This window comes from Phodopus roborovskii, unplaced genomic scaffold, assembly GCF_943737965.1.
Source record: "Phodopus roborovskii unplaced genomic scaffold, PHOROB, whole genome shotgun sequence".
NCBI classification, from domain to species: Eukaryota; Metazoa; Chordata; class Mammalia; order Rodentia; family Cricetidae; genus Phodopus; species Phodopus roborovskii.
Window position 1 is genome coordinate 3,012,189 of NW_026126629.1, and position 21,127 is coordinate 3,033,315.

The window sequence follows — 21,127 nt, forward strand, 5'->3', positions numbered from 1 at the left end:
ATTCTGACTTCCATAATGGCCAATCAACTTTCCATCCCCACAAGTGCTGTGTTCTGAGCTAGACTCACAAATTTGAAGTACATTAAAACCCTCCCGATGGAGTCTCTAGGAGGTTGCTTCTCAGAGCAGGATTGGATCTACCTCCTCAGACAGCTGGTTGGTCCATATAGAACCCCCAGAAATCTGCTCCATTTGACCAATTTTGTTTCTAATACCCCGTGCCATACCAGTACATTAGGAGTCCAGCTCTGTTCAGTCCTCACACTATTGTCAGAACAGTGGGATATCACCAGATGCAATTTGGATTTTATCCAACAGGCAGGGTACAAAGCCTGGCACTGTTGGTCCACAGAGTTGGTCCAACAGGGTGGGGATGTGGTCTTTATGATTGGGTCCACTCTAAATACTTTTTCCAGATTTTAATTTTTAAATAAAAAATGATATTAGATTATCTCCAAAAATGATTTTCTAGTTGTAACTTACAAATGCAAAGTGAGTTACATTTTGTTTTCTCACCGGTGAAAAGGGCAGTCTGAGGAGAAGAAAACATGTTGTAGCCAGTATTTCTCTGGAAGTAGAAAGAAAATGGCATTATCCCCCTGATCACTAACACCCACATGAGAGTTCAAGAATTGCAATGATTTGCAGAAGAACCTGGGATACATTTGTAGGATTTGCTCTTGCATGAATTATTTCTTTCTCAACTATCCGTTGCTATGTACCACAATAGAAGTACAATAGAATCCTTGCTTGGTGGTAATTTGGTCTTTGGGTTGCTATATAAATGTGGTTCTTTTTTTCACCTTCAAGTTTCGATAAAGGAGAAATTTTCAATTGCTATTCTAGAAAGGGATGTCTTGATTTTATGAATTCCATTGACAGTTATCTGTAGGTATTCCCTGTGGAGCTTTAATAATGTGTTACATTGTCATTTAAAGGTTGACATTCATAAGATTTTCATAAACTCTATTACTGAATAGTTTAAATAATGCCTTAAGTGCATAGTTTCTTATAAGGTCACTGAAGGTTGATATGTAACATTAACCACACACTTTGGGGCCTCCATGTACATGAACTGCAATAAGAAAATTCCCAAGAGTGAATTAAAGCCAGTGGAAACAGAGGAGAAGAAAATAAGTGATACTGGTGAGAACTTAGCAGCGCTTATAGGTGAAAATGTTGTCAGAGCTTCTTATCTTTGTTGCAAACACTGTTGATGCATTATTTCATGGAACTGGCTTTTGAAATTGTGGTAGCGTATCCACATTATCCATGATTCATCCCAGACAGGCGCTGACATTTTAGTTTCTTGGAATTATTTCCTCTCCACACTGCAGGTCCCTCTATGTCTTGCTATCACTCTCTTCAAAGCCCCAGCCACATCTCTGTTCCTCAGACTATAAATAACAGGATTTAGTAAGGGAGTGAGGATAGTGTAAAAGGCCGAGAAGATTTTATCTTTGAGTGGGGTGTGATAGGATTGGGGAAGCATATAGGTGTACAAAGCAGCCCCATAAAATAATGTCACCACAATCACATGTGATGAGCAAGTGGCAAAAGCCTTCTTCCTCCCTTCTTCTGACTTTATCTGATGTACTGTGAGAAGTATCTGCGCATAAGATGAGATGACCACAGAGAAGGGAACCAACAACATCACAACACAGCAGATGTACATCACCATTTCATAAATGGCTTTGTCACCGCAGGCCAGCCTCAGCATCGTGGGAGCCTCGCAGAAGAAGTGGTTGATCTTGTGGGATGCACAGAATGGGAGACTCATGGTGATGGGAGTGAGTAGAAAACTGTCCAGGGCACCACCGAACCAAGAGCTGGCCAAAATAAACCAGCACACCCTCCGACTCATGAGGACAGGATAACGGAGTGGATTGCAGATGGCCACATAGCGGTCATAGGCCATAAGACCCAGGAGGAAGAACTCAGCCCCTACAAAGCCCATGTAAAGAAAATACTGGGCTGTACAGGCAACAAATGAGATGGTCCCTTTGCCCGTAATGTAATCAATCAGTATCTTAGGCACAATAGTGGAGATATACATCATGTCAATGAAGGAGAGGTGGCTGAGGAGGAAGTACATGGGGGTGTGGAGGTGAGGATCTACGTGAATGAGAAAGATCATAACCCCATTAGCCACTATGGCCATGAAAAACGTGGCACAGATAACACTGAAAAGGAATCCCGAGGCTTTGCTGTGAGTAAAGAGCCCCACGAAGGTGAAGTCACTGGGGAAAGTTTTGTTTCCATCCATATGTCTATACCTGAGCTGCAAGCATAAAGAGAGAAGCAGGGGTTATTAAAAGTACAAAGGCAAGAGGGATCATTGCAAACCTATGAATGAGATCCTCAAGTGAGGCACGTTTGTCCAATGTCAAGAGCTTTCTGGGAAGTCAACCACAGTTTCTCTTCTGTCCATTTCTTCTTGTTGAAGAGTAACCCCCAAAAGTCTGTTTCCCATGGCACAAAACTGAGTGGATATTTAATAACAGTGGTTGATGCAATAAAGTTTAATTATCATCGCATAGTATCTGGGTCTTAGAGAGGCTTTTCTTGGAGCACAGCCTGATCATATCCAATAGCAAAACAATTGATATTTTAAATCCATTTATACAACCAAATAATCAGAACGACATTTGATCAGATTGTGAATTTTCTTCACAGTTTTAAAATTTGTCAGTCCTCAGCTGGAAATAAAGATGGCTCAGAAGGGACTCACTGCCAAACTTGATGACCTGAGTTTGAACCCCAGGACTCAACATGGAAGGGGAGTGCTGATACCTACAAGGTTTCTTCTGAGTCCACATACGTGCCATAATACCCCCAACATACATGCTAAATAAATAAATACAGTAATACTTTCAAAAGAAATGTTAAAACTTACCAGTCCCACTAGAAATAACGAAGAAGCTGTGGAATCTTCTGAAAACTAATAAACAGTAATGAATGGGATAACAATATCATTCTTAGTTGACCACGACTGTTAGTCAATTTCTCACCAATTTACTGCCATTGCTGTCTACACAGTGACACCTGTGCAGAAATTTTGGTGACAGTGTAGTAGATAACAGGGAGTTGTTTCATGTGTTTTGATATCCTCTTGGAAGAGAAACACTGAAAGAAGTCATAGAGGAAGGAAAATGCATTTGGATGGTGCTAATAAGAACCACGGGGAAAACATTATCACAGACAGTAAAGGAGACTAGACATAAAATGACCATTAGTAGACATTGAGTGAGGGCTTTTATTACAGAATATAAAGCAAATGTATATTGTAAAGCACAACAGAACTTAGACTATGGAGGAAAACAGCCAACTCAGGAAGAGAAGTGAGTGAGGGAGTAGCTGAGGGCGGAGCTCAATGATAGAGCACTTGCTGAGTGTGTGCCAAGCCCTGACTACCATCTTCAGGACTGCATAAAACAAACAATACTGAAAGGGGCAGTGAGGGATGGGCAGTCAGTTTCTCAAAATAAGTGGGCCAGAATAAGGAGCTCAAATTATTTTTTTAAAAGTATTATCAGTAGAATGAACTGCACTTCAATTTTAAGAAATCACTTAACATTTAACATGTCTATCCTGATATTTTAGGAAATTCTCCCTTCACAACATTTCTCCTTCTCCTTCTCCTCCTCCTTCTCCTCCTCCTTCTCCTCCCTCTCCTTCTTGTCCTCTTCTTCCTCCTCCTCTTCTAATTATTATTATTACTGTTGTTGTTATTACTTTAACCTTCCAATAACTTTAAAGGTTTGCAAGAGGAAAACACACATCTAGGTAGATTGCAGAAGTCCAGGATGTCCCTTTTGATCTCTGTCCCCAATCTTCTTAACTTGTGACACACTTGTGCTCTCAGAAGTTTCGTGGTTTGTTGAGGCAGTCACAAGTTCTAGAAATGGTGATGGAAGAAAAAGTTTGAAGGATCTTGTAGCCCACAGCATCATGAAAGCACAGAGTCCTGGTAAGCATCTCCACCATGGATGAAAACACAGCTCACAAGGAAGAAAATCGTTTTAAGACATTCTGTAGGCTGGACACACATTTGGTATGACAGAAACACAGGCAACAAGAACAAAAGTATACAAATTGGATTACATCAAATTAAAAACCTCCATGGTAGGATTACACTTCAATAGTACAGTTTGCCTGATACGTACAAGACCTTTGGCTCTGTCGCTAGTCCTGCCAAACAACTAAACTAATCTCCTGGAGGACAAAAGAAACAAGCAACAGTGAAGAAACCATCTATAAAGTACAAAACAAAACAAACAAAAAACCTTTGAAAAATACTTACCTGATGTCTAAAATGTTACAAGAAACTTGATAAGGAAACAATTTTAAAAATCAAGTGAAAAATGCCACAAAACCTAATTTTTTGTACTTAAGAATGGGAATAAATTTTTTAAATATTTAAAAGAACCAATAAACCAATCAAATTGTAGATAAGTGTTAAAATATTTCTTTAAAATTTTTGAGATTGTACTATAATTACAACATTCCACCTTCCCTTTCCTCCTATCAAGCTCTCCCATACATTCCTCTGTATATATAAATAAAGATATATCTATATGTGTACATATTTCTTTTGTTTTGTTTTGTTTTGTTTTGAGACAGGGTTTCTCAGTGTAGCCCTGGTTGTCCTGGAACATACTCTGTATACTAGGCTGGCCTTGAATTCACAGAGATCCACATGCCTCTGCCTCCCAAGTGTACCACTTAAAGACTTGCACCACCACCGCATATAAATATAAATATAAATATAAATATAAATATAAATATATATATATATATATATATATATATATATATTTCTAAGAATAATGTGCTCAGTCCATATAATGTTATTTGTATGTTTTCAGGGCTGGCCATTTGGCACTGAACAACTAATTAGTATGCTCTTCCCTGGAGAAGATCACCCTCCCCCAACTCCCAGCTTTCCCCAGTTGCCTGTAGTGGTTCCTCTTGTTCTTCTTCTTCTTCCTCCTCCTCCTCCTCTTCGTTTTCAAGACAGGGTCTCACTATGTAACCCTGGATGTCTTGGAACTCACTCTGTGGACCAGGTTGGCCTTGAACTCACAGAGATCCACCTTCCTCTGCCTCCTGAGTGCTGAGATTAAAGTTGTGCACCATCACAACCCCAGCCCATGTGTAGTTCTTTTTCTATTTCTAAAACTATTTCTGAAAACACATGACTTACAGAGAGTCTGGGTTGCAGAGCACGTGCCTAGCTTATCAGACACTTCTGACATTGCTGTGAACACACAAGTGACAAGTAGCAGCTTAAAGGAAAAATTTACTTTGGCACATGTTTGAGTGTGCAGCTCCCATGTAGGGAAGGCATGACTGTAGGTGGCTGCTTGCAGCTGTGACAGAAGGCACTTGTTCACATCTGGGCAGATCAGGAAAGAGAGGTGGGACCAGAAATGGGGCTACACTGTATGCCTCATGGCCTGATCCCCAGATATGCCCGCCTCTGAAAGATTCTGCAAAGCCTACCTCTACAAACAGCTGGAGACCAAGTATTTAAACATGATTCTATTGGGAATATTTTACATCCCAACTGTAACATACTGAATACATGTAGCCCTGGGTTTTATCCACAGCACCAAAAAAAAAAAAAAAAAAAAAAATTCATAAAATGCTAGGTAGGTGTCACTAATTATCAAGGAAATTTAAATCAAAACAATGATTCTGTATCAGTCAGTCAATGCTATTGTCAAAGAGACAAAATAACAAATGTTGATGGCTGCCTTCCCAAACTGAATATAGCACTAACTCCCACAGTGCTGAAGTCACTGAAAGGAGGCTACCTAACTGCCTAAATATGAATGAGTGTGGGTAAGTAAAACACACACACACACACACACACACACACACACACACACGAACACAGCTCAGACATAACTATGATGAAATGACATTAAGTAACTTACACAAAATGGTAAATATCATATGCAGAACCTAAAATTATTCCCACCCTGGAAGCTCAGAGTAGAGAGATCTGGTAGGTAGCAAGGGTAAGGAGAGGGTGCAGGGGTACAGAGAGTGTGTCACCTTTGCATACAGTTGGATGAGAAGAATACATTTTGGGATTCAAATATAGGTCAGGACAACCAGAGTGAGTAATAGTGCATAGTATATGTCAAAGTAACCGAAAAGAAAAATTGGATGTTCTCATCATGCATGTACACACAAATGTACAGGGGTGTTGCAGAAATAACAAAGGTAATTTTTAAAATTTTGTTAATGCACTGCATATACACACATCAACCTATCACTCTGGACCCAAAATGCATATAACAAATGCTGAAATGCGTTAATGAGTTTGAGCGGGAGTCCAAGGCATAGTAGGAGTTAGAGGGTGAGGAACAAAAAGTTAGAAATTATGCAAATATAGTACTCATATTGGAGATTCCAAAAATAGCCTTAAATTAAAAAATATGCAGCTGACACTCATGGACTCTAATGTAAATGCAGATGTATTCTGAAGCTGACGATAGGCTATGCAGGGCTTGGTGGCATTTGATGGGACCATGTTCACCACTGCAGAGACCTCATCTCAAGTCACTGAAGAGAGCCTGAAATTGCATCCCTGCCTGGTACTCTCTATGGATGTCATGGAACCAGACCTGTGTGACAGAGAAGATGTGCCAATCATATCACCTGCCAAGGGACAGAATGCCACCACTAGGACAGGACTAGAAGCAGATGGAGGGTGGAACAGACTTTTAGGTACAGGAGTAGTTGGATAATCAAGAGTGTTGGCCAAGCAAACCATCTGTGTATCTCCTGCAAGCTGTCTGTGTGCTTCCTGCAAGCCAGCTTAGTATCTTCCTGTAAATCAGCTGTGTACCTGCTGTGTGCCTCCTGTAAGCCAGCTGTGTACCTCCTGCGAGCTGGTGTGTGCCTCCTGAATGCTGTCTGTGTGCCTTCTGTAAACCAGCTATGTGCCTCCTGGAATCCAGCTGTGTGCCTCCTGGAATCCAGCTGTGTGCCTCCTGGAATCCAGCTGGGTGCCTCCTGGAATCCAGCTGTGTGCCTCCTGCAAGCCAGCTGTGTACTTCCTCTAAGCCAGTTTCTACTGGCCTAACCTGACCAGAAATTTCACTCACACTGCCACACCTCAGGCACTGGGTAGAAAGTCTGCTACCTGACCTCCCTGGATGCTTCACCTCCAGGTCGTGTGGTGGATTGGGTAGGGTGGAGGGTGGGTGTGGAGGGCTCCTCCCTCCCACTATCAACTGTTTCAGAGACTTTCTAAGTCTCCAAGGACTCCAGCAGACCTCCCTGATAGTTAACAGGTATGGAGTTGGCCTTGCCCTCCAGAATCTTTCTTATATTAGTCATTTATCACTTTAGCGTTCACCATATCCATTCTGGAAAAGAAACATCCTTACTCAAAATAAATCAAATGAAAATGTTTTTTTGTTTTTTGTTTTTAATGGAGATAAAATTCACCCAAATTTCTCCATGCTAATAATAGTTGGAAGAAAATGATTTAAAAAATAAAAATAAACAATTGACCCACAGATGAGGGAAGAACAACATTTATAGAAGGAAATATGTTAGGCTAATATGAATATATTTAGAAACTCCAGTAAAGCTAATTTTATGTGTTTGTAAGTATATGTATAAATAATATGCATGTTAGATATAGGTACAATGTTTGCACATGCATATAAAAATAAATTCTAAAAATGTTAACTAGTGTCTATAAATTTGGAAAACAAGAGAATTTTTAAAAGTAAAACTATGATGCTTCAAATTTTCTACTTGAGAAAACAACTAAAATACTCCTGAAATTGAAGTTAGAGCCTTTGTCTCTCACCTTATTAAAAAAAATGGATTAAAGATTTGAATGTAAAATCTGAATGTTTGAAGCTTCCCGAAGAAAACTGAGAGAACTCTTGAGCATGTAGACTCAGGCTTGGGCTTTCCAGGAGCCCAGACTATCACAAGTCAAAGCAAAGCATACCACATCAAATTAAAAACCCTGCACAGTGAAGGAAACAACGAAGTGAAGACAGCTTACAAACAGAAAGGCGTTGCAAGCTCTTCACTCACCACGTATTAATATACAGAACTCAGAAAAGCAAACAACCCAAATCCAAATCGAATCAATAAATGATCAAGTGAACCAAACAGTTTCAAAAGTAAAAATGGTCAACTAACACATTTAAAAAAATATTTAAGCTCTTTAGCCATCAGGAAACATAATGATACCACACTGAGTTCCATCCCATTCTATTCAAAATGACTACCACCAGGACAAACTAAAAATGAAAACACCAGCAGCCGGTAAGACACAGGAGAAAAGTTACCCTTGTCCCAAATTAGTATAGTCACCAAGGACATCATTCTGGAAGCTCCTCATAATACTGAGGATAGAACTACTGACTGAGCCGGCTGTACCACTGCTTTGTGTAAACCTGACGGAATCAAAGGCAGGACATGGTAACCACATGCCTACCTGTGGTTTTACTCTACTAGTTACAGGCACAAAATCAACCTCAATGCCAATCGATGGCAATCAATGGGTGAATGGATAGGAAATGTGGCACATAGGAAGAAACTCCATTTTTTTTTTTTTTTTTTTAAATTGGTTCCGGTGATCCAGAAGCCCAAGACCTAAGAAAGTGGTCTTAGCAGAGAGAGACATTTCTGGGCTTTCACAATGGAGTTTTATTCAACTGTTAAAAAGAATGGAATCACATAATATACAAGAAACAAAGATGGAAATATGCAGACCATGGTAAGTGAAACAATTAGACTCAGGAAGGCAAGCACTGAATGCTTCCTATGTGGAATACAGTGGGGTGAAGAAAAAGAAAGCAAAGGGTCTACGTAAGAGGAGGGAGGGCACAAACGGTGAAGGGAGGAAAAAGGAAGTGAGTATTACACGGATTGCTGTTGTGATTAAATTATGTTATAACCATGTCTGAAACTGTCACAATGAAGCCCTTAATGATATTAATACACACTAATAAAGAAATGAAATTCTTCTACGAGTAAAATATTCCAAATTGTTTATGCAGAAAGTATTGTTTTTTATTTACTTATAACATTCATAACTATAAACCAATCTCACTTAGATATGAATTTTATCTAACCTCAGCAGTTTGTCAATAACCACCTTGGGCTTTTAAGCAACAATTCGACTGAGGAGCTCTCTGCCCAGAACAGTCTCCTCCTCTCCACTGTTTGGGCAATTCCAGATCTTGGCTTATCTCTATATATTTCAGGAAGTTGCCTTGGGGGTACTTACCTGATCCACAAGCCCCATCATATGCCAGTAAGCCTGCTTTAATTGTATCAATGAAGAGTCAACAGAACATGTCAATGCAGTAACAATACAAACTGAAATAGCTGGACATTTACTAAAACTTGAAGAAAAAATATAAAGCTAATAAAATTGTAGTCTTAAACTGCAATGAAAATTCTTCTAGGATATGTTGACAAAATGATTCTAAAATACAATCAGAAGAATGACCATAGCTTTTTTTTTTTGGGGGGGGAGGATCTAAAAACATGACTATGATTCACAGAATCCAACCAAACAGCAGAAGTTGAACAAAGGAACAAAAAAGAAGATCTAGAAATAATTATCAAACCTGGCAAAAAAGCTACACAAAACCCCATAATGGATGTTCTTCGTATGTAAGTTAAGAGTTTAACTGATGGATTTTACATTATGTACATGGAAACAAGAACTGAAGCTTCAAGTTGAAGAATAAGACTTTTAAATGCTAAAATTTTTAGACCAAGTGGTTCAAAATGTAAGAGTAAAATTTTTATATTTAAAGACATTTAGATATGAATGCACTGTTTGAATCTCTCTAGCTAAAGGTGCACTATTTTAACAGAGTAATATTTATGTGCATGTACACATATTCCAACAATTTTCACATTGCCAAACTATTAGCAAAATATTTCTATGCACTCATAGAAAAATGACAAAAAAAAAATGCATGTTTGAATGTATGCATGTGATGTGTGTGTGTGGTATGTATGGTTTGGTGTGGTGTGTGTGTGTGTTTGTGTGTGTGGTCTGTGTGTGTGGTCTGTGGGTGTGTATGGTGTGTGATGTGTGTGTGTGGTGTGTGTGGGTGATGTGTGTGTGTGGTATGTATGGCATGTGGTGTGTGGTGGTGTGTGTGTGATATGTGTGTGTGGTGTATGTGTTGTGTGTGTGAAGTGAATGTGGGTATAATGTGTGTCTGGTGTGTATGGTGTGTGGTGTGTGTAGTGTGTGTGGGTGTGATGTGTGTAGTGTGTGTGGATATGATTGTGTGGTGTCTGTGGGGTGTATGGTGTGTGGTGTGTGTGTGATTCATTGCATCATTTATGAATTTTAAGGTGAGGGAGAAGGCAATGTCATATACTACTGCTGTGAGTTTAAGCAAACAAACATTTTGTGGGACTATTTGGCAGAATGTACTAAAATCACTAAAAAATCATCTATGCTTTAGCCAATTTTAGGAATTTATTCTAAAGCATAAAGTACAGCATAAAGTCACAGATATGTGTAAAATATAAAATAAACTTGTTATTAATAGTGAAAAAAGTATTCTATATATTTCAGGTTGACTAAATTAAATATTTTTCAATCTCCATGAAGTTATCAATAATAATAATAGTTTATTGTTTTGTAGACATGTACATAGCATGCTTGAGCAAGAAACAGATAGCTAGGAATATGCTTTTACCATAACATTCCAAGTAATTTACCTAGTTGAATGCTATTAACTATGTATTTTATGCCTCAAAACTTAACAAAACTAGACTCTGTACTCAATAGTGGTCAAGTAGACACTTTTCACTTCTTTATGGCGCTCTAAGTCTGTCCAAGAGGAATTCCCATTGCCCTGTCCTCAGGATCCGTCTTTGTCTTTCTCCTGTAAGTCAGGTTGATGTCCTGGGTTACTTATTCCATATTTATACATCTTCAAATGTGTTACCTTTGAGGATGCAGTCTTCTTTAAGCGGTTTTTGTACCCACAGCCATTAGCCAGTCCAGTGATCACTTCTAGAGTTTAATGATGTTATAGGCAATCATTTTCACCCCAAACTTGGCACTCTTGAGTAAGAGAACGAATGCCTGAAGATGTATTTAACTCGTTCTCTCTGAACTTATATCATACAAAGGGCTAACCTGAGTCTGACAGAGAGAGACCTTGACAACAGAAAGGAAGCTGACATCAACAACCAGAGGGAATAAAATTGTGCAGATCATTTGCTTTCTTCTAACTCAATGGAGTACATCAAGCCCATGGTTTCAATTCAGTATGAATGATGACATCTGACCAAACTCACCATTATGGATATATATAATGGGAATGTACCTGTTCTCCAGACCTTTTTCATAGTATGTCCTGAATGAGTCATCAAAAAGGCAGCAAGTAAAATCTGCCCTCATTATATCCAACTTTCAGAATTGTAATGCCTGCAGGGTAATCCATCCTATGTCCAGTACATTGTGTAGTAGGTGAATGCATTTGGTACATAAAGTAAAGGGAAACCTGTGATCTTTCTCATCTTTCTGCTCTTAAGTCTACTGCTGACTGTAAATATTTCACTCCTATCAGAAATGCATCTCTGAGTGAGCCAGAAATCTATTTCTGTGTTTGAGAACTAGGCTTTTGACAATTTATCTTTGACTCCTGGGTATGTTTTGTCTGTTTCTGACCCAGTCATTGTAAAGTGAGCATGTTTTACAGAACCAGAAAAGACCTCACTTCCCAGACCTCTGCAATGCAATTATCTTCTTAGCTCCTTGATGTCCTCAGTGTCACTCTTTTAGAAAGTTTGTGTCACTTCAAAAAGTCCAAGTTATTTGAGTTATCTCAAATGGGTAATCTCCCTTATCCATATTTCTACCTAGACATGAGCCAAGATAGATGTGTGACCCTTCTTGTCTTCAGTATGAAAGTGGAAGATGGTGACATGGATCACTTACAAGTATAAGATAGCTAGAAAGAGGAATATTAATTAAACCAAAACAGTGATGACAGCCTTCAAAAGAGATATGATTTTAGAAACTGGAGAGATAAAAGTTTTTATATGGATTTCCCATTTTCTATCCTCATATTAGTCTCTCTCTCTCTCTCTCTCTCTCTCTCTCTCTCCAAAATAGTGGAGATCCAGGCTGAAAAGCACCAAACATCCAGGAAGGACAGTTACTTAGAACCTGTGAAGAAGGCCACTTACCTGAGCCATTTGCTTCCCACTTGATCACTGGACAAAGTTGGAGTACACAGCACTAGGCATCCAAGGAAAGGAAAGTTTAAGTAACTTAGCAAATGACATCATAACAAGCCTGAGATTTCTCATAGGAACAATGTCCAAGAATCCAGAGGGTACCAATTAAACTGGCCCAGGGTGAAAGCAGACCCTTCAGTCACAATGCCAGATAGCAGAGAACAGGCCATCTTCTCTTCAGCTGCTTTGCCTTTAATTAACAGCTTGAGGATAACTGTTGACGAGGTGTTTCATCACCAAAATCCTTATGTCCCTCATTTCTCTGGAGTTTGACTTGGTAATATTTGGAATGCTGCCAAACGAAAGGAAGCAGTTCATGTACTCACTCAATGAGTCACTGTAGACTCGGAATTCTAATGCTGCCTTTTTCTCCTCTATGAAGTAGCTTCCCAATTAATATCATTTATTAAAAATATAAATAAGTAAAGATTTTTATAAACTTCAGTTGGGTAACATGGGACTATTTTCAAGCAAGTGTATGATGCCCACCCCTCATGCCCACCCCCATGCCCACTCCCATGCCAATCTCTGTAATTGGAGTTTTCTTTTCTGCCTGGTCTCATAGCTGCTTTGTCCCAAATAAACATATGGACACTGTATTAATTTATAAACTGTTGGCTGATGGTTAGGACTTCTTATTGGCTAGCTCTGTCTTAATTATTAACCCATTTCTATAAATCTATGTATTTCCACATGGTCTTATCATACTGAAGAAGGGCCTGGACATGTTACTCCTTCCTCGGCTACATGGCGTCTCTTTGTGCAGTGCCTCTCTGCCTACCTTTCCTAGAATTCTCCTCATCTCCTAGTCCCACCTATCTTTCTGCCTCTATTGGCCAAACAGTGTTTCATTCATCAACCAATAAGAGAAACATATACAGAAGGAAATCCCCCATCATTCCTCTCATGCCCACCCCTCATGTCACACTAGCCTTCCTGCTCCTGCTCCCACTCATGCAAGGCACCTTTGCTTCCTTAGACAGTTTCCTTCCAATTTCATGTCATCTATACACATAAGGTGTGTGTGTGTGTGTGTGTGTGTGTGTGTGTGTGTGTGTGTGTGTGTGAATCCTAGGAGCCACAGCTGAGAGAAACTGTGATGTTTGTCTTTCTGAACCTGGTTGAATTCATTTAATATGATTACTTCCAGTTGTGTCCATTTTCCTGAAAAATGACATGATTTCATTCTTCTTTAAGAGTGACAACAATCTCTCTTATGTGTATATAACATTTTCATGATCTGTAGCTCTGCTACTGGACACCAAGGTTGGTTTATTTGTGCATAGTGCTATGGTAAATACCGAAGTTCAGGTACCTCTGTGACAGCTTAATCCTTCATGTAAATACCCGGGATAAAAGCTAAGTCATACTGTAGTACAATGTTTAGCATTTTGATGAATTTCCACGCTGACAGACATTGAGGCTAGACTAGCTAACACTCTCACCAGTAAAGTGTAAAGTCCCTGTATCCATAACCTAATTAGCTCTTGTCATTTTCTTTTCCTTTTATTTTTGATTCATTTATTTATGTATACCTATTTGCAAATATGCCTACAGTCATATAATGTTTTATAGATGGTTGTGAGCCACCACGTGGTTGCTATGGAATTGAACTCAGGACTGAGCCATCTCTCCAGCCATTTCTCTTAATAGGTACCTTCCTGACTGGTATGTGATGAAATCTCAGTGTAGTTTTAGTTTGCATTTCTCCGAAGGCCAGTGAGGTTGAACATTGTTTTCATGTGTTTACTACACATTTTTACTTCATCCTCTGAGAATGGTCATTTTATTAGCCTATTTCTCACCAATTCAGCAGAGACAAAGAAGTCTGCTAAGAAAACAAATCAGGCAAGATTCTGCCTAATAATTGAAACTAAAGCAACAATTCAGTTTATGGGAAGTATTGCTATTAAACCCTTTTAAGCATGCAATTGGAAATCAAATTGTTAAAAAAACAAAATCAAAATACCTCCTTTATCCTAGATTGAGAGTCCTCATTTCATAAAGAGTATACAATTTCACAAAGTTATTTTTAAAGAGATTTCTGTTTATGTAATTTGTTCATATAGGTATCTCATTCTGCATGTATGTTTATACACCAGAAGAGGGCATCAGTTCCCATGGAACTACAGTTATAGACAGTTGTGAGCTGCCGTGGTGTGCCTGGAATTGAACTCAAGACTTCTGGAAGAGCAGCCAGTGCTCTTAACTCCTGAGCCGTCTCTTCAGGCCTACAAAGTCATTTTTATTTTTTTAAGGTAGAAAATCATTTTAGAGTAATTGAAAACTGAAGGAAATCCTTTTCATGCTGCTATAACTGAAATGAATGGCTGGAAAAGCTTATGATGCTCACTTGTTTCTTCTCGAGAGATGGGAGATTTGCAGGTCTTGTGTAAAAGTGATCATAATTAATGCTATGCTGTTCCACCACCCATAAATCCAGTGTTATTTTTGGGATATGTGCTTTTAAAAGGATTGCTACATCATCATTTAGTCACATTATTAAAAATGTTTAGATCAGTTGTTAATTTCATAATACATTATAAACAGTCTTGCATTTTTATAATTTTAGTCAAGAGATAGAAATTAACCAGGCCAAATGAGCTTCAAGATGCATTTCCTGCAGCATGCTCAATAACAATGTATAGGATATTTTCTATTTCTCTACTCTAGTTAGGATCAAATTTTCTCGTGCATGGATATGTACGTAATATGAATACATTTTTTATTTATGTATAAAACTATTAAAATAACTGTATCAATACAATCTCAACTCTTTTTACAAATTTTATTAAGTTTGTTCTTTGATATTACGTGCATGTATGTAAGGCATACTAATTACTCTCATCCCTACCATCTCCTGTCTTCCTGCCAGCTGTAGCAATCCTTTCCTTTGTAAACTCCCTTCCCCCACATCCATGCATACTTGTTTTGTTTTGTGACCCACTGAGTTTAATCAGATTCAACCAGGTAAGGTGGGGTTGTAGTTATTCATTGAAAACTGTTGGGATTGCCAGCTGGTATACAGCTGAAAACAATGACTCCCCATTTCCCAGGATGTATCCATAGTCAGCAGGGAAGGGTAGGGCCCCATGACCTTGTCTCCTATTCATTACTGATTGTTGATAGCTCCAGTCTTGTGCAGGTCCATGAGGGAAACATATCTGCTGTATCTGTTGTGAGTTCACAGGCTCAACGGCTACTTCCCACTCAGAAGGTGGCTTTTTCAGACTTCTGCCCTATCTTCTGGCTATTACATTCTTTCTGCCCCCACCCTGTAAGACCCTCAGAATGAGGAGTCTTCCAGGTTCGGTAGATACCCCAAAAACTCAATGTCCAGTCCAGTTGCTGCAAAACGCAAGAGGCTTTAATGAACAGGAAACGTTTGCGCAAATGGGCTCCTCCAGCACACAGGCTAGAGAGAAGCCCCCTCCCGTGGGCCCAGGCAAACCCACAAGCTTAGGGAGGGGGTGGGACCCTCTGTCCATTGAGTATGTGATCCTTGGAGGCCCCGATGGTCTGCTATTAGGGTCAGCAGACCTTAGGGCCTCAGGGTGTGCTAATTAATCTTGTCTGGGCAAACCAGAGTTACAGCTATCTCTTTGTTTCCTAAGGACCCTATTTACTACCTATTGACTCACAGGAAAGGAGGGGCAGTGTGAATTCTTATCTCAGGGCCTTGTGAGAGGAAGCTAGCAAATTCCAAGGAACAGATATTGGTTTCCAGGTTAGTCTATCATTAACATTACTTTTTTAGGTCTTTCAACCCTATTTCTGTAATGTCCTCTGAGCCCTAAAAGGGATGACTTTGTTTAGGGCTGAGCAGTCAACAATTATTTGTTCTCAGCACCTTGAGCAGCTGTGAGTCTCTGCATTCATCACTATTAGCTGGAGAGAGACTTTTGTAATCAATGTAGAGAGTAACATTTGTCTATAGGAATAAATGGAGATATTTAGAAAGCAGTTTGGTACTGAGTCAGTTTAACTTGCCAAAACTACTTAGTTTTCCCCTAGGGCAAGAGCCTCATATACAGCCAGAGAGCTGTTGGTCACCTCAACAACACTTATGGTGCTATTGCATCATCTTGGGTTGGGAGTTGGCATTGGAGTCCACAGTGTTCACAGCTGTGTAAGACCATTGATGCTTTTTTTCTTGTTTTTAAATTCAGGACTCTACCCAGCACCCTCTGGCACTGTAAAAGCTAGCCTGCAGTGAAGAAGTTTCTGGCTCAGTCCAGCTTGATTTCCCTATTTCTTGCAATCAAGGTGTGCCATGTCTTCAGCAATAGGGTTTTATTAACTGGGTCTCATGGTCAACCAAAAGGAGCCTGCAATGAACCCTTTCAGGGCATTCTTGACATTCCCAAGCAAGAACTATGAGGAGATACACCACATCTGGTGTGGCAATATCTTGTTTTATACTCTTAACAAATAAAGCTTGCCTGAAGATCAGAGGGCTAACCACAGAAGTCTGGAGGTCTGTACAGACAGACAGGAAGTGAGATGGCTGGGCAGAGTGAGGAATATAGGCGGGAGGAGACAGGAACTCAGCCTGTTTTCAGTCTGAAGATTTTGTAGAGGTAAGAGCTCTAGAGGCTGGATGCTCTCCTTCATTGCTTGTTCAGCGTTAATCCCTATATCTGATTCTAGGCTGTTATTATTAACACCTGTTACAAGTAGGTTTTTCCTGCCAGCCTGGACCCACTTCGGTGCCAGCCCCAGTTAACACACATAGACTCTGTATTTGATATTATGTTGATGGCCAGTTACTTATTTCTTATCAGCTAGCTCTGTCTTAAGTATTAACCAATTTCTATTCATCTAAGTGTTTCCACGTGGTCTCATCTTACCAGAGAGTGGGGCCGGCGTCTGCTCTCTTCAATCTCTACATGCTGACTCCTCCTTACTACTTCCTCGAATCCTCCTTGTCCCCTAGTCCCACCTATCTTGCTTTCCTATTGGTCAACAGTGCTTAACCAATAAGAGAAACATAGTTACAGAATGTCATCTCCCATCAAACACCTATTAGAACTTGTGTTACAATCTGGTACTACTATTTTTGTTTAATAACCTATGGATTTTGGGAACATTTTCCAGTTGTTCACCAACTGATGAATGGGTAATAATGTGGTACATACACACAGCAGAGTTTAATCCAACTATAAAGAAAAATGAAATAATGAAATTTGGAAATGAATGGATGGTACTGAAAAAAATTATCTTTAGTGAAATAATCTTGGCCCAGAACAACAAATAGTGCATGTTCTCTCTCTTATGTGGATCCTAGAACTGACTTTTTCAATTCACACATTTGTCTTGCAGTGTCTAGAGAAGCCAAGAAACTATCAAGGGGCCCATGGTGTGGAGAATGCCCTAGAGAAGGTTGTGATGGCTAGTAGTCTGTCAACCTGATGCAAGCACAAGAAGGTCATCTTAGGTCATATGGAAAACAGGCTCAGCAAACCACGAGGAGAGGGCCAGGAAGCACTCAGTGTTCCTCTATGGCTTCTGTTTAAGTTCCTGCCTCAAATTCTTGCCCTGACTTCCTTCAGTGATAGAATGGGACAGGCACTGTGAGCTGGAATAAACCCTTTCCTCCACAAGTCGATGTTCGTGTGGTGTTTTATCATAGCAGCAAAAACCCAAAGCCATATGCGGGGGGGGGGGGGCGGGGGGCGGGTAATAGAACATCGGTAACATGAAAACTGAGGGGGGAGGGGATACTGGAGTGTAAAGGGTTAAGCAGGAGTGGGGAGGCAGAGATGGGGAAGAAGGAAGTTATAGGGTGCTATGCAATGATTTTTTGGGGGATTGAGGCACTTATTCCTGAAGGGACAAGGGAGGATCCTGAGACTCACAAGCAGATAACCTTATAAGTCCTGGACAGCTGAAACTGTGGACAGTTCACATGTGGAGATAAGAAAGGGTAGGGGTGGCCTGGAACAGACAACACTGTCTTCAGACCAAGCAGAGATGAGTCCTCATCTGGGTTGAATTTAGTGCACTCAATTTTATTCCAATTTCTCCAAAATAGATCAGACATTAAGCCATAAAGGCATTTACCAAGTGACATGATTTTATTTTAATTATTTTTTATTTTACATGTCGATCCCAGTTCCCTCTCCCTCCCTCCCTCCCTCCCTCCCTCCTCCTCTCCTTTCCTCCCTCCCTCTTACCTTCTCTGCTCCCTCACATGCACCCTGACCACCCTCGGTTCCCATCCCCCCACCCCATTCCACAGGTAGGGTGATGCCATCCAGGTGGGGAGCATGTAAATCTGTCAAGTCATTTGAAGTAGGGACTATGAGTTCTCTCCTGTCTCTAGGTTAAGGGAGTATCCCTGCATGGGGGATGTGTCTGCAAGGTCCTTTTGTGTACCAGGAATACATCCTGGTTCCATTGTCTGAGGTCCCTTAGACTGCTCAGTCCTTCTGGCTGAGACCCATATTCAGGGGAGGCCTGAGTCAGTGCCATGCTGGATTTCCAGCTATCAGTCTGGGGGCCTGTTAGCTCCTCCTTGTTCAGATCAGCTGTCTCTATGTGTTTCTGCAATCTGGTCTTCTTCTCTTCCTCTGCATCTGGATTCTAGTTCGACTCAGTGCTTAGTTATGGGTGTTTGCTTCTGTTTCCAACAGGTACTAGATGAGGGCTCCATGATGGTGGATAAGTTAGTTGTTGATCTCACTATCTGGGAAGGACATTTATGCTTCCCACTATCTGGGAAGCAACATTTCCATGGTTGCTCAAATTGTTAGTTGGCGGCAGTCTTGTAGGTCTCTAGGCCTTTCTTTAGGTTCAGTTTTCTCTTCAAACCAATAATGGATCCCTCTTTTATGTTCATTCTCTCTCTCTCTCTCTCTCTCTCTCTCTCTCTCTCTCTCTCTCTCTCTCGTCTTCTATTCCTACCCTGACTCAATCTTCCTAGTTGCACGTGCTTTCCTCTCCTCCCCTTCTCTTTCTCCTACTTCTCTCTCCATTCACTGCCCCCCCCATTTCCCATGTACTCTGGAGGACTTGTCCCTTCCCCCTTCTGTGAGGGACCTTATATGAATCTCTTAGAATACATCTTGTATCCTAGTTCCTCTGGTGGTGTGAATTATAGGCTGGTGATCCTTTGCTCTAGGTCTAAAATCCATATATGAGTGAGTAGTCAGTGATTTTTAAAGTTGGGATGTTTGGGTGAGAAAGATGAAATGATTGATGATCCCATTATCTTGTAGCCTTTTCCACAGAAGTGGAGAAGATGCCCAGAAAGCTGGTCCAGTAGCCTGGCTGTGAGTCTTCAAATGGAGGCTATGTCAGAAATGAGAATGGAGCCAGGACACTTATCTGTTTTAATGAAGACCTTGTGCACAGGTAACCTGCACCTTCTGTGGGTCCCACTGAGCAAGCAGAAACCTTTGAAGAAGTAAATTTATTTAAGAAATGTGCCAGGAGGATCTTCATATACCAGAACTTTTATTTCCTCTTGGACATAAAGAAGACATCCAGAGAGTGCATGTTTGAATTAAAGAACAAATGATAAACACAGAGGGTACACAGCGTCTACACAAAAACAGTTTTCACCTAAAAGGGAATAAGAAATAATTGATTCTGAAGCTAAATATAAGTGACTATGGACTAGGAATTTGACAGTTTTTATAATAATAAAAAATAATATCATAGATCAAGGGGAACTGTTGCATGGTAAACAAAAGACCCAGAGCCTGATTTGGGGTTCAAACTTCTAGCTGAAGATCAGAAAAGCTGAGTAGGGGGCCTCTAGCTCTCACTACTATCTCAGGTTGAATGGGCCGATCCTGCTTCCTCTCCTCAGCATAGCTGAAGAATGAATCCTTGATACTGACTACTGAAGACCCTGCTCCTATCTTTTATACACCTCTAGTGCCGGGATTAAAGGTGTGTAATCCCAGGTGCTGAGATCAACTTTGTGTGAGCTGTTTCTCTTTAGGACCGGATCAGTCTTGTGTAGATCTGGGTGGCCTTGGACTCAACTGAGATTCATCTACCTCTTAATCCTGAGGCCCAGGATTAAATGTGTGTATCATCACCTCCTACTTTCTGGCTGCTGGGATTAAAGGTGTGTGCCTGGCTTCTATGGCTTGTGGCTTATTTTGTTTTCTGAATCCTCAGGCAAGCTTTAATAAATTATAAATAATATATCACTACGGGGAGCATTTAGAATACACCAGTCTAACATTATGTAGGTGGTTATCACGAAATGGAGAAATCTCAGGCAGAGAAAGAGCCTGAACTTCTTACTCTCCCATATCTATCTTCCAAGTACTGTATCACAGAGATATGTCACCATGACTGAATTTATGCAATTCTGGGACCAGCCACAGGACTTTAGGCATATTAAGCAAGTATTTACACACTAAGTTATATTACCAACTCCCTAAAATCTAATACTGAAAAGAAAAAAATTAGGAAGTGAATAGTAGAATACAAAATATAACAGAATCAAGAAATGAAGTAAATTAACATGAACAAAAGAAGTTCATTCAAGAAGCAGAAAATATTATGCATTTATTAAATGTTTAATTCAGAATACAAGAAAGTTTGTATTTTCTTGAACTAGAGGACATAGATCAGAAAACTGAGTCTAGAAATTTTTTGATTACTGGTAATTGCTCTAGTTCCAAAATATAGATGTCTTAAGTTAGTTTCTTGTTTTGATGAAATATGTTTCACTGAGAATTTCACATGTGTGTATATAGATTGGAGTAAGTGTAGAAGCCAAAAAAAGTAAGAGGTGGGGGACAGGGAGGACCCCCTAGAGAGGATAAAAGCAGCATATAGGTGTTATGAAGAAGGAAATAAAAAATGAGGGGTACTTTAGCCAGGGTAATACAGAGGG

The 21,127-nt window shown here is 40.0% G+C and overlaps 1 protein-coding gene across 1 annotated transcript; it reads right to left on the reverse strand.

The window, feature by feature from the left end:
- Positions 1-1,315: 1,315 nt before the first annotated feature.
- Positions 1,316-2,266, reverse strand: LOC127238235 (olfactory receptor 2T6). The gene has a single exon (XM_051206767.1). The coding sequence runs from the start codon at positions 2,264-2,266 to the stop codon at positions 1,316-1,318; it is 951 nt and encodes a 316-aa protein (XP_051062724.1).
- Between the last annotated feature and the right edge of the window lie 18,861 nt (positions 2,267-21,127).

What these genes read in the sequence shown, in the direction of transcription:
- LOC127238235 (XM_051206767.1), bottom strand. Translation starts at nt 2,266, where the DNA reads ATGGATGGAAACAAAACTTTCCCCAGTGACTTCACCTTCGTGGGGCTC.